At 44.8% G+C, this 12,932-nt stretch overlaps 1 protein-coding gene across 2 annotated transcripts in view; it reads right to left on the reverse strand.

Annotated features, from left to right (window-relative positions):
• The window catches only part of TLK1 (tousled like kinase 1), a 150,594-nt gene extending 139,110 nt beyond the window's left edge, over positions 1 to 11,484 (reverse strand). Inside the window, exon 1 of one of the 2 annotated variants that reach the window (XM_058664620.1) lies at positions 11,093 to 11,484. In XM_058664620.1, coding sequence (XP_058520603.1) covers positions 11,093 to 11,231 — 139 coding nt within the window. In that variant the 5' untranslated portion in view covers positions 11,232 to 11,484. Of the gene's footprint in view, positions 1 to 10,728; positions 10,753 to 11,092 lie in introns of those variants that run through there. The other variant, XM_058664619.1, reaches the window with a different exon arrangement.
• Positions 11,485 to 12,932: the final 1,448 nt, after the last annotated feature.

Consider the following 12,932-nt stretch of genomic DNA (forward strand, 5'->3'; position numbering starts at 1 on the left):
CATGTTACATATTAACTCACCATGGAGTAATATTTTTAATAAGCATTTGATAACTGGATTAGATGTTTGTTCAGTCTCAGTCTTGCAACTCTTCGCATAAGTACAAAGCATATGTTAAGTCCAGTACTTTTAGGACAGCTGGTTCAACCCTACACTTGACTCAAAAGTTTGTGCTTTTGAATGAAATGAAAAATCATTTCATGCTCTACTGGCACACGAGTTAAATATAACCCTCCACAACAATCTAGCACTTATCAAAAGCACCAAAACTGCTCTTACAATTTCATCAAGAATCTAGGCTTGGACCCAGCACAGTGGCCTAATGTAATGGTTAAAGTCCTCACCTGAATGCACCGGGATCCCATTTGGGTGCCCGTTCTAATCCTGGCAGCCCCACTTCCCATCCAGCTCCATGCTCCCTTCTGGCCTGGGAAAGCAGTCGAGGATGGCCCAAAGTCTTGGGACCCTGCACCTGCGTGGGAAACCTGGAAGAAGCTCCTGGCTCCTGGCTTTAGACTGGCGCAGCTCCAGCTGTTGCGGCTGCTTGGGGAGTGAATCAACGGATGGGAAGATGTTCGTCTCTCTCTCTCTCTCTCTCTCTCTCTCTCCTTTCTGTATATCTGACTTTCCAATAAAAATAAATATTTTAAAAACAATTTCCTCCAGTCTCATAAAGCAAAAAAAACAGACCTCTCACCCACATGTCCCCACAATCAATCTCAGATGGGAAACACACTGAGCAACAAGTAGGGAGACATGAAATCACATAGCACATCACATAAAAACACTACTTATTATACCAATTAAAATCTAAAAATGTCAACCTACAAGTCTGTTACTTTCTCCAGCTAATTAGCTTCCAAAGAAAGGCATAAATTTATGATCACTATCATCTTAATTATTCTTATAAAGAGGAACAAATATTACGAGTCTCCATTAAAAAATCCCCTCATATTTGGTTTTCTGTTGAATCTTCACAAAATAGACTTTCTTTTACTTTAATGCAGGTACAATCTTCTTCCGGTAAACAAACTAGAAAGACATAACTCGAGTTTCACAACCCACCACCTGAATCTGCTCTCTACTCCATGTTTCCAATTCTTATCAATCCGTTCAATTTCTCTGCCTCTCATTAGGTTTATTATATAACATATATAGCAATATATAATGCTGTAGGAGGAATAAAGAAAGTACAACTAAGTATTTTTTTAAGTATTTTTTTCTTTTGTGACAAAGTGCAATGGTTCAGTTGGCTAAATCCACCCCTTGAAGCACTGGGAACCCAAATAGGTATCAGTTCATGACCTGGCTGCACCACTTCCCATCCAGCCCCTGCTTATGGCCTGAGAAAGCAGTAGAGAACGGCTCAAAGCCTTGGAATCCCGCATCTGTGTGACAGATCCAGGAGCAGCCCTGGCTCCCGGCTTCGGATAGGCTCAGCTCCAACCTTTATGGTCATCTGGGGAGTGAACCAACAGATGGAAGATTCTTCTTTTTTTCTCCGTAAATCTGCCTTTTCCAATAAAAACAAATCTGAAAAACAAATTCTTATAGAGGAGTCACACTCCATGTCAAGCCGTTTTCCTGCCGCATTATATATAATGATAGTCAAATTTTTGACAGAAAGCATCACAATTTAGTTTGAAGCCTTGTTCATCAAGTTATAAAACCTCCACAATAAGCAGATTGCTCCTACATGACAGTGGAAAATTCTTTGTTCATATTCCAATATTTATTTGTTATGGTTCTAGTGGGCATAAGAGGCCAAAATATGAAAATAAATGGAATTCCAAATTAGATTATCAAACGTGAAAATAAGATTTTTCATTATTCTATATCTAACATTTTCCATAAAGGAATAAAAAAATGTACAATTGGCACAGCTGGTACAGCTTTCTAAATCAGATTGTTTGGGGTCTTTTTCCTAAATTTTACCTTCACACATACATAAAATTCATGCAAAACAAATTTAACAAAAGCTTAGCAGTAAACTGAATAAGCCTAAAATACTGATCAAGAAGTTAAAATTTGTTAAGGGAAAAACAACTAAAATTATTCAATTAGACAATACATTCTAGTGATTACTAAACAGCTCAAATTCCAGCACTATCACCATTCAAGAGACTTCACTTCTCTGTGTTTCAGTTTCCTCCTCCATAAAACTGGGAATATTAATCACATAAACTTTGTGGGGTTAACCATATCAGCCCCTAAAGCATAGCATGCCTAAGAATGACTAAACAGGCATCTTCACAGATCTGAACCACATGTGCACCACATATGTACATAACTAACAGTCCTTCAAAATTTAGCTGATTGCCAACTATGTAAAGGACATCTTACTATGCACCTGAAGTATGAAAATGAACAGTTTCTGAATTCAAGAACTTTCCATTCATTAAGCAATACTAAAACAAATTACAAGGGGCCACCACTGTTAAGTGAACTTGTCAACTGTGACACCAACATTTCCCATGAGTATCCCAATTCAAGTCCCAGCTGCTCGACTTTGGGTCCAGCTCCCTAATAATAGGTCTAGAAGTCAACAGAAGATGCCCCAAACGCATGGGTCCCTGCTACCCTCTGCAGACACTGATGGAGCTCTAAGGTCCTGTCTGCATACAGGGTGCGAATCAACAAATGGAAAATAGACTGACACCATCCCTGTCTCTACACTGTCACTGCCTTTCAAACAAGTAAACAGGAAAGGGGAAGAAAAGGAGAAGGAAGGAAGCTAACAAAGCTACCTAATGATAACACAAAGCAGCATAATGGAAACCCTAGGAGTCACTAGAGAACACAGGCACCCAACAAGGGGTCAACTGCTAGTCAGGCGCAGAGACCACAAATACTTTGTTAGAAGCACTCACCTAATAATCTCACATTGCACTGCCATTTATGGAATCCACATAAGTTTTTTATATTAAAAAAAAAAAAAGGAACACACAGAATGCCCAGCTCCAAGGTGTAATGAAAAAGCACAAACCCAGAGTGAGGAAACAGGATTTTTGTCCCAACTTTCTTAAAACTGTCAGTGTCTGCACCTGAGAAACGGTCGGTCAGTTTGTACTAGTCCATTTGCACAGTCCCACTGAGCTCTGTAACTCTCATTGTATGAAACTGAACAAAGATAAGCCATTTGTCCAAGGTCATGTATACCCGTTAACAGAATTATACCAGTTGCAAACACTATCTTGAGACTACCACACTGCTTCTCCTGTGCCTAACACCAAACCTCCAAGATTCTTAAGAGATGATTAACAAGCATGACAGACCTTATGAAACTAAAGAACTTATTTAACTCTTAGAGAAATTGGGCTTGAAGGGTTGGCACCATGGCTCAAACGACTAATCCTCCACCTCCAAGCACCAGCATCCCATACGGTCACCAGTTTCTGTCCCAGCTGCTCCACTTCCCCTCCAGCTCCCTGCTTACGGCCTGGGAAAGCAGAGGAGGATGGCCCAAGTCCTTGGGACCCTGCATCCACGTGCAAGATTCAAAAGAGGCTCCTGGCTTCACATCTGCTGTTACGCTCGTTTGTGGAGTGAACCACTGGAAGGAAGATCTTTCACTCAGCAAATCTGCCTTTGCAATAAAAATAAATTTTCAAAAAAAAGAAAATGAGCTTGAAATACAAATGCAACAGCAAGTCTCAGGCGGAGTGTCTACTGCACTTACAAAATCAGCCTCAAAGAAGTTTTGAGAAACCATGCTTAGCACTGAACCACCTAAAAAAACTATTGTAGTAAGTATAAATCTTAAACACGACTGGTTAAGTAGGTAAACACTACACGTACAAAACGTGCGTAAGGTAAAAATTAAACTCTCATTTTATTTATGCCATGAGTATACTTATTATGCATGTTCAAGATCAAGGAGATTAATTATATACTCTTCCTTCATTCTTCATAATATTTCCTCTTCATACTTAACTTTTTTTCTTAAAGATTTATTTTTATTGGAAAGGCTGATTTACAGAGAGGAGGAGAAACAGAAACATCTTTCATCTGCTGGTTCGCTCCAGCAGATGAAAAGTTAACCTGTAATAGCCAATGGAGAGTGAACCTGAAGCCAGGCGCCAGGAATAACTTTCAGGTCTCCCACGTGGGCGCAGGCACCCAAGGCTTTGGGCCATCCTCCACTGATTTCCCAAGTCATAAGCAGGGATGGGAAGTGGCGCAGATGAGACAGGAACCAGTGCCCACAGGGGATGCTGGCACAAGGAGGTAGAGGATTAGCCAGTTGAGCCAATATGTCCCATTCTCCAACTTTAAAAACATTTGAACAGCTTAAGAAAATTACTTCTGCAATCACATAAAGAATTACAAACAAAAGACTCTATAGACTATGTTTACAGTTTTATTTCAAATTGAAAATCAGACCCCCATAGTACTTTAAAATCCAGTGCTCAAATACATACAGTTCTACTAAACTGTATCATAAACAGCATCTGGCTCCCTAAAATGTCTTCAAAGCTTATCATCTTTCACAGGGAATTTAAGATTTCAGGAAGACTGATCTTGTTGACTCCAGAAAACACAGAAAAATCCTCAGAGGAAAGGCACAATAAAAATGTAAAATAGTAATAAAGTCAACAACAGCTGCATAGTGCTGACTTGAGAGAATACTCAAATATGTTAATGGATACGTAAGCACAGTTTAACAGGGATTTTTACAGAATCTGAGGATGTTTACTTTCCTAAATTGGATGGGACCTTAAGTCACCAAATCCAACAGCATCTAATTTCAGAATCTATAAAATGTATCTACACTTCTCCCTATAGTCTGCTCTGCTTTACATTGTAGTGCAAAACTAGCTACTCTATGGTTTTTATTTAATTGACAGAGAATTACATTGAACTCAATCCATATCTTTCTAACTTTTACCTGCTGGGCTGCTTTCTAAAATGGGCATCTCATCTATGTATTTATATTTTTAAAATACATTATCTTTAGGCTAAATGTATGGCACACAGACTTCCTGTGGTTCCTGGAGACACTGCCGGAACACAATGCATCTTGAAATGACATGGAACCTTTAAAATACTACTACTTGTCCAATTTTGGGGTAATACCATAGACGAGTATTCATGGGTCCGGCATGATGGCCTTGTGGCCTTGCACGCACTGGGATCCCACGTGGGCACCAGTTCTGGTACAGGATGCTCCACTTCCCATCCAGCTCCCTGCTTGTGGCCTGGGAAAGCAGTAGAGGATGGCCCAAGGCCTTGGGACCCTGCATCTGCCTGGGAGACCTGGAAGAAGCTCCCGGTTTCCAATCAGCTCAGTTCTAGTTGTTGTGGTCACTTGGAGAATGAACAAGCACGTTTAAGATCCTTCCCTCTGTCTCTCCTCTCTTCGGATCTGCCTTTCAAGAAAAATACATAAATTTTTTTTAAAAAAAGGTAGTATTCATTCTGGAAAGCCTATCAAAACTTTCCCCTTCTCCTTGTAAAGCTTGATTCTCTTTAAATACCCCCATCAGGCCAGCACAACAGACTGAAAGCAGAACAAAAGTGATCTGCAAAAACAATGTTTTGCTTAGAATATTCTTCAATCTAACAGCTGTATCACTATGCAATTATTGTTAAATATATATTGCCAGAATTATCACCTAATTCATAATGCAACAACTTTAACAGATACTGCTCTCAAAATCAAAATTTGAAGTATTCAATAATTTTTGAGCAAAGATGCAAAACTGAAGAATTAAAAGCATATCTACCTTGTCATGAGTGTCTTTCCCTCCTCCAACATGTAAAGAAGGCACCTAACTAGAATCTTTAAAACATATACCCCGTCCTCTGCCAGCTAGTGACTTCAATAAATCAAATGCCTGGGCCAGGCGTGGTAGCCTATAGGCTAAAGTCCTCGCCTTGCATGTGCCACGATCCCATACAGATGCCAGTTCTAATCCTGGTGGCCCCACTTCCCATCCAGCTCCCTGCTTGTGGCCTGGGAAAACTGTCGAGGACAGCCCAAAGCCTTGGGACCCTGCACCCACATGGGAGACCTGGAAGAGGCTTTGGGCTCCTGGCTTTGGATTGGCTCAGCATCACCACAGTGGCACTTGGGGAATCAGCGGGGCGAAGATCTTTATCTCTGTCTCTCCTCCTCTCTGTATATCTCACTTTCCAAATAAAATAAACATTTAAAAGAAAAAAGAAATCAGATGCCTATTGGGCCATCTGACGTATCTTTATTTCCAGCTTCTCCCTACAGGATCCTCAATCATGTCCAAACACTTTCATTCTTTTTTTTTTTCCAAGAATCAGGTCTGGGATCACCTCAGACGATGTTTCTTTGGGGATCCCTCCAACTGAATTGCTGATCTCAGAACCTCAATCTTGAAGAGAAGCGCAGATTCCACGGTCTGACCATGGAGTGCAAGTCAAAGCTGAGCCTCCTCAGTGGCTCAGACGGAGCAGTGGACAGCATATCCAGGCGCACATGGAGGGTACGGCAGTCCATCAGAACCTGCAGAGGACACGTGGTACCACAACAGAGGATGGAGGACAAAACACATCAATCAACTACCCCAGCCAAGCATTGGCAGTAAAAATCTGGGCAAAAGGAGACTATGGTGTGGATTATGTCAACCAGTGGATTATGCAGCAATTTCATTGTGCTTGGAATGGCAAAAGTGGCAGCAATTCAGAACTGTTGAACTATCAAAACCACTTGAGCAGTGCCCTCGGAGTACTAGGACCTGGGGTTGGTAGGAGGCTTGGTGGGGCTTCTCCTTTTACCTCCTCAATTCCCCCAGATACAGAGAAAAAAAAATGCAGAAGCAATGATCTTATATACTTTCCTGTAGCCCTTGACCCTTTGTGCCTTAATCAACTATGTAAAGATGATCAAAATAAAACAGTAATTTTAAAAAAGATTTTATTTTTATTCAAAAGGCAAATTTACAGAAAGAAGGAGAGAAAGATCTTCTGTCCACTAGTTCACTCCCCAAGTGACCATAATGACCAGAGCTGATCTGAAGCCAGGAGATTCTCCCAGGTCTCCCACTGGGACACCAGTCCCAAGGCTTTGGGCCATCCTCCACTGCGTTCCCAGGCCACAAGCAGAGAGCTCGATGGAAAGTGGAGCAACGGGGAAAGGAACTGGTACCCATAGAGGATACTGGCACATGCAAGGTGAGAATTTATCCAGCAAGCCATTATTCTGGGCCCTACTTTTATTCTTCTATGGAATGCAGCATTTAAATATGGAAACAGAGCAAGGTTTTACACTGTGATGTCATATTTTTTTTTTAGCAAACTACTTGTAATATTTACAAAAAGAGCAAACTATTCATAACTGACAAAGTGTAACATCAGAAAGAAATGCAAGCATTTTGCAGAATCCATCATTTGATTCTTAGAAACTCTCAAAATTCCCATGTACTGATAAGCAAAAAAGAAGTTTGCTTATCTAGCCAAAATTGGTTTTCTATAGGACAACAAAGTAAAACTGACCTTCATTTGAAAACTGAATTCCTCAACTCCCATACCCTAACCATACATAGGGTTAAAGTCAAAAACAGGAAGTTGATTACAAGTGTAAAAGACCTATCAGAAAGTAATGCTACACTGTTTTGCACCTCTAACAGCAATTCTAAGAAAAAAAGTTTTGGAACCCAGAGAAATGAAAGCATACATTACATATACTTCTAAAACACACCAGATTCCTAAGTCTTGCAATATTTAATGACTACAACATATTTATCACAGAATTAAATATATACATCATATAAGTATATATATCATATAAACGTGATAATCAGAACAGGGTAAGAAAGAAGAAAGCCAAACACAGCAATTAAAGACAATCAGACAATAATCTTAGGCTGTTTCAAGTATGTCAAAAATAAGCTAGTGACTTTATAAGACACACCTTTTCATAAAGTTAAATTCAGGGCACCTGCGTGGAGCAGCACATCAAGCCACTACTTGCAGCACCAGCACCCCGAACCTGAAAGTGAGTCCTTGCTACTCTGCTTCCTGTCCAGCTCTCTGCTAACCTGCCTGGGAAGGCAGCAAACACGGGAGATCCTGATGGAGTTTCTGGCTGCAGGATCTGGCCTGGCCCACATCTACCTATAGCAGCCACTGAGAGAGTGAACTAACAGAAGGAAGATCTGTTTTTCCCCACTTTCCAAATACACAAGTACGCCCTTAAAATATAATCAAATAAAAGCTTGGTGGGGGGAGGGGGCAGGCACTTAATGCAGTGGTTAGGATGCCCAAGCCCCACAGCAGAATGCCTGGATTTGTTTCTCTGCTTTTGTTCTGGACCCAACTTCCTGCCATTGCGTACCCTAGGTTGACAAACTGGGTTCCTGACACCCACATAACACACCTGACTAGAGCCCTCACTGGCTCCCAGCCTCAGCTCTGGCCAGTCTAGGCATTAAGGGCATCTGGTCATGGTCAGCAGATGGGAATGGTCTAAGTTCATTTTTAATATATATACACACCTCTTTGTAATTTAAATGTTTTTATATTACATTATATAAAATGCTTCTATCGTATTATATGAAACATTGGCTCCATTTTTCAAAACATAAAGATGGCTCTCTTCTTGATAATTTTCAGTACATCCAAGTTCCAATAATAGACAATGACCAGCAGTCACCAGAGGTCAAAAGCTTTCTCAACCTCCAGAACGTACACTGTATCAACGCATACATCTGTAGAAGGTGCTACACACGTGCTGACATACAAGCTGCAATTTCACTCAGTAGAAAATATCTCCATTTTGATACCTGAAGATTCATGTATGCAATTCTTGTGTGCATTACTGAAACCTAAGCATACAGCTCCACACTTCAAAATGAATGGACAACCCTAGAGGATTAACAGTTTCAACTTACATGTTAGTTGGTCAAAATAAAATATCTCACTGTGGCCCCACATAGGTACTTGGTATAAAGTGTAACTTGCACAACAGCGTGTTCTATTCTTTCCCATATTAACAGGAACTCACTTCTTTAGATTACACACAAAGCTACCGTAATACACACTGCTGGGGAAAATTCTAGCTATAAATCTTAAAGGTCAAAAGAAATTATTCTAACCCCTCAGCATAGGGACACACCAATAACGCTTAACTACAGTTCAATTTTACCTCAGAAATATTCTAAAGGCTCCCTAATTCTCAGTCCACAAAACACCGAAAAAAATTCATGGAAAAGGGAACTAAAAGTTCATTTTGATGCAAAAAAAAAAAATTATGAAATTTCTGCATGAACCACACTTTCCATGAACTTTTTGAAGACCCCCCCCCCCCCCGCAGCCCCCTCACTCTCCTGCAATAGATGTCAACAAACAATTCAACCTGGGCGCTTAGTCTCCAGAATGGGGGCTGGCTTCAGTCAAAGAAACACAGGAGAAATGACTGACTGAATGATGAAAAGGCACGGCCAAAGTCTCCACTCACCTTATTAGCATTAAGCAAATTAAGCTAACTACAGACAAAAGTAAGAGCATGCAAGAATTAACAACTGTCCTATTTACAAAATACATTTCTTTTTAAACCTCCATCTACAAATTTTTCAAGTGCAAAGAAGCAGCAGCATCTGCTGGATTAAATCTGAATCATTCAATAAATAAACTTTCATCTTCTAATAATGGAAACTCAGGGCTGGGATGAGATGAAAGGAGGAAATGTCTGTCAGGGTATTCGGTAGGTTTAATGGATGCCATAAAGCAAGCTCTTTCCGTGAATTTTCTGGAGCATATTCATGCCAATCTTTGAGCCTATTGTCACTTTCACACATGCTCACAAGAACAAAATGACAAAGAATGCTATGCCTGAACCACTGGATTCGGGGCACAAAACACTTGATTAACAATTGTCAAGACTCTGAATAGTAAATATCAATGGATATTTTCAAAGCAAACTAATCCCACCGAGTCCTCATAATCACTCTTTATTCCTTTAAGACTCACCAGACTACTATTTAGACTTACAGATCTTTTTTTTTTTTTTTTTTTAATGTGCCTACAATCTCCTTGTATGAAACAACTGGGAGCGAACAACCCATTTACCCATGGCTGATGAACACCGCCAAGCATTTCCCAGACAAAAGAGCGTTTTAAAAAGATTCCATGCGCACTTCTCCTTCCCCCATTAAAAAAAAAAAAATGCATGTTCTTCCAAATTTCATTTGATGTCGTATGCCTCAAAGTTAAATACAGCAAGTTGAAATTTTAGTCGAAAGTACTCCAGTGCCTTACTAGCTGTGTAACTGCTACATCTGGCGGCAGCACACTTGCATGCAAGAAGCCAGCAAACTTGGAGAAAACAATTGTAACCGATCTGGTGCGTGTGTCTGCAGTAACCTTTACGCAGATATTTCCCACAAAACCCACAACCCTGTCAAGAGAACAGTAGCCTCCTCGCACCCGACCAGACAACGCACCAAGCACAAGCACGCAGGAGGGGATGGCGAAGGAGAAAGTTGCAACCATCTGGAGGGGTGGTTTGAAAAAAAGCCTGCCCACGAGTCAGGCTGTCGTTTGAATTGCTGGGGTGGGGGGGGGTAATCACGCAGGCGATCACAGAGTCTGCTAGATGGTCTCAGCGGCTCTCCGCAAAGGGCAGGGACCCCTGCAAGCGAAGGGGGGCATCCTCCAGGTGCCGCCGGGTAGCGGAGCTCGCGGGAGCGGGGACCGCCTCTATGGGAGGAGTGCGCCGGAGAAGGGGAGGGGGCTCCAGAGGGAAGGAAAACCCACCGGGACTCGGAGGCCAAGGAGGTTCAGAGTGCCGAGTTGTCCTAGAGAATGGAGCAGGATGGGGCTTGCTGCCCGGGGCAGCAGGCTTCCCACTAGGGCAGGACCGGCTCCGAAGAACCCCAGGCGAGTCTGTGCGCCTCGCCCCGTCCCCACCAGCGCGCACCCCCCACCCCCGCCCTTTCCTCAGCCGTCCCCTCCGCCACCCGCGAGCCGCCACCCACAGCCAGCGCACTCCCACCTCTCCTTGGCCCGGCGGCCTCGCGTCCACCTCCGCCGCCACCATCCCCCACCTCGGGGTCGGGCGGGGGGCCGCGGCGCGGGCGCAGAGGCCCCGCGAGCGGGCGCGGGGCGCGGTGGCGCTTACCTTCCCTGGGCCTCCCGGATGGCGGCGTGTGATTCAGCAGGGACCTGGCCGCCGCCGCCGAGCCCGGGGTTGGAGACGTGGAGAGCTGGGACCAAGATGGCGGCCCCTCCAAACTTCCACTGCTACTTTGGACACTCATCAAGCTACTTTCTGGGAACCCGACTCCCCCCCTGCGACGGCAGCGGCGGCAACGGCACCGGCACCCGCCTCCGTCATGGCGGGGGCCGCGGCTGAGGGCGAGCGAGCGACAAGAGCGCGAGGGCAGGGAGGGGAGAGTCAAGGGGATGGGGGAGGAAACCGAGAGCAGGGGAGGTGGGGAGGGAAGAGGTGAGGGAAGGAGAGGGGACGGGGAGGAGGGAAAGGGGGAGAAGCGAGGGAGCGGGCGGGCGCGCCGGAGAGGAGGCGGAGGGAGGGAGCGCAGCGGCGGAGGCGTCGAGGGGGCGCCCGCCGTAGCCGGGGTCGGAGCGCGGGCGGAGCGCGGGCTGCGCCGGCCGAGAAGACTTCCGCGGGCGGAACCTGCCGGCACCTCTGCAGTGCGTCGGCCCCCGGCGTCGCCCGGCCGGCGGCGGCGGCAGCGGCTGCGGGCGGTGGGTGGCGGCTGAGGCGGCGGGGTAACCTCTGCATCAGTTACAGGCGGCGGCGGCGTCACGCGCCGCCTGTGCAAACACTATCGCGAGGCTCCTGCGCCTCCGGTAGCGGCGGCGGCGGCCGCCCGAGCGGGCATGGGGGAGGGCCCTGCCAGGGGCTGAGGGGCGGGCGTGAGGAGGGAGCAGGAGGAGACGCGGGCGCCCGGCGGATGGCTGCGCGGCGCGGGAGTCCGGGGTCGAGGGACTCGCGTGCGCGGGGGGCAGGCTCCTCGCGGCGGCCGGAGGGAGGCGCGCCCGGCTCGCGCCCTCGCCGCGCCGCCCGGGCTCCCGCGCCGCTGCCACCTGCCTCCCGCCGCCCCCTCCGCCGCGGCAGCGCGCCTGGCTCCAGACCCGTACCCTGCCGGGGGAGAAGCGCTTCTGCTCGCTCACTCGCACGCTCGCTCTGGGCTGTCGCGTCTCGGGAGTTCGATGTGATCGTTTCTCAAAATGGAACTGAAAAGTTGCGAGTTGCTGCTTTCTCGCCCCTCTGCATGGCGCGGAAAAACCTGTGTGCGCCTCCACGTCTGCAGAATTGGGAGTAATTACCAAATAAAGGAGCCAAGGCGGGAATAGGGGGGGGGGCGTGGAGGGCGAGGGGCCTGGGAAAGCAAACTTTCTCATGTTTTCTGAAAAAGAAAATCTTTAAAAAAGGAATTGACAAGTTACCACCGGTGTTGTAGATTACATGTGTGCTATAATAGTTCTTTGTTTTAAAAACAGGTGGAAAAAAAAATCTCAACGGAAAATTTTGATTACTAAATTCACGTATTTACGGAAACTATACAGTACTCTCGTCTTGTTCCAAGAAGGTATGGTTTCTAGAAATTTCCAGCGTGTTTCCAGTGCCCCTGCTGAGTATTGCACAAAATCACAAAACAAATTACAGCATTTTCTGAAATCTATAGACTGTAGTTTTCTCCACACCCACCCACAGTACACACACACAGGGATTGAATATCATTCCTACAGGAAAAAGCAGTCTTAGGAGCTCAGGAAAAAAAAATACAGCAAGGTTATTTCTCTCCTTGAAAAAAGCCAAACTGAATCGAACACACAAAGATTATAATGCAGAGCAAACTGTACAGGCATGAGGAAATGACTTGATTACTGGAGGGACAAAAATGTCATTTCTATTTTATTTTTATGACTTGGCATTTCTCATAGTTAATGTTTTGTTCAGATAAACTAACACTAGGAAAGAGCCTTGGTCCTGC

The sequence above is a fragment of the Ochotona princeps genome, chromosome 5 (assembly GCF_030435755.1).
Source record: "Ochotona princeps isolate mOchPri1 chromosome 5, mOchPri1.hap1, whole genome shotgun sequence".
In the NCBI taxonomy this organism is placed as follows: Eukaryota; Metazoa; Chordata; class Mammalia; order Lagomorpha; family Ochotonidae; genus Ochotona; species Ochotona princeps.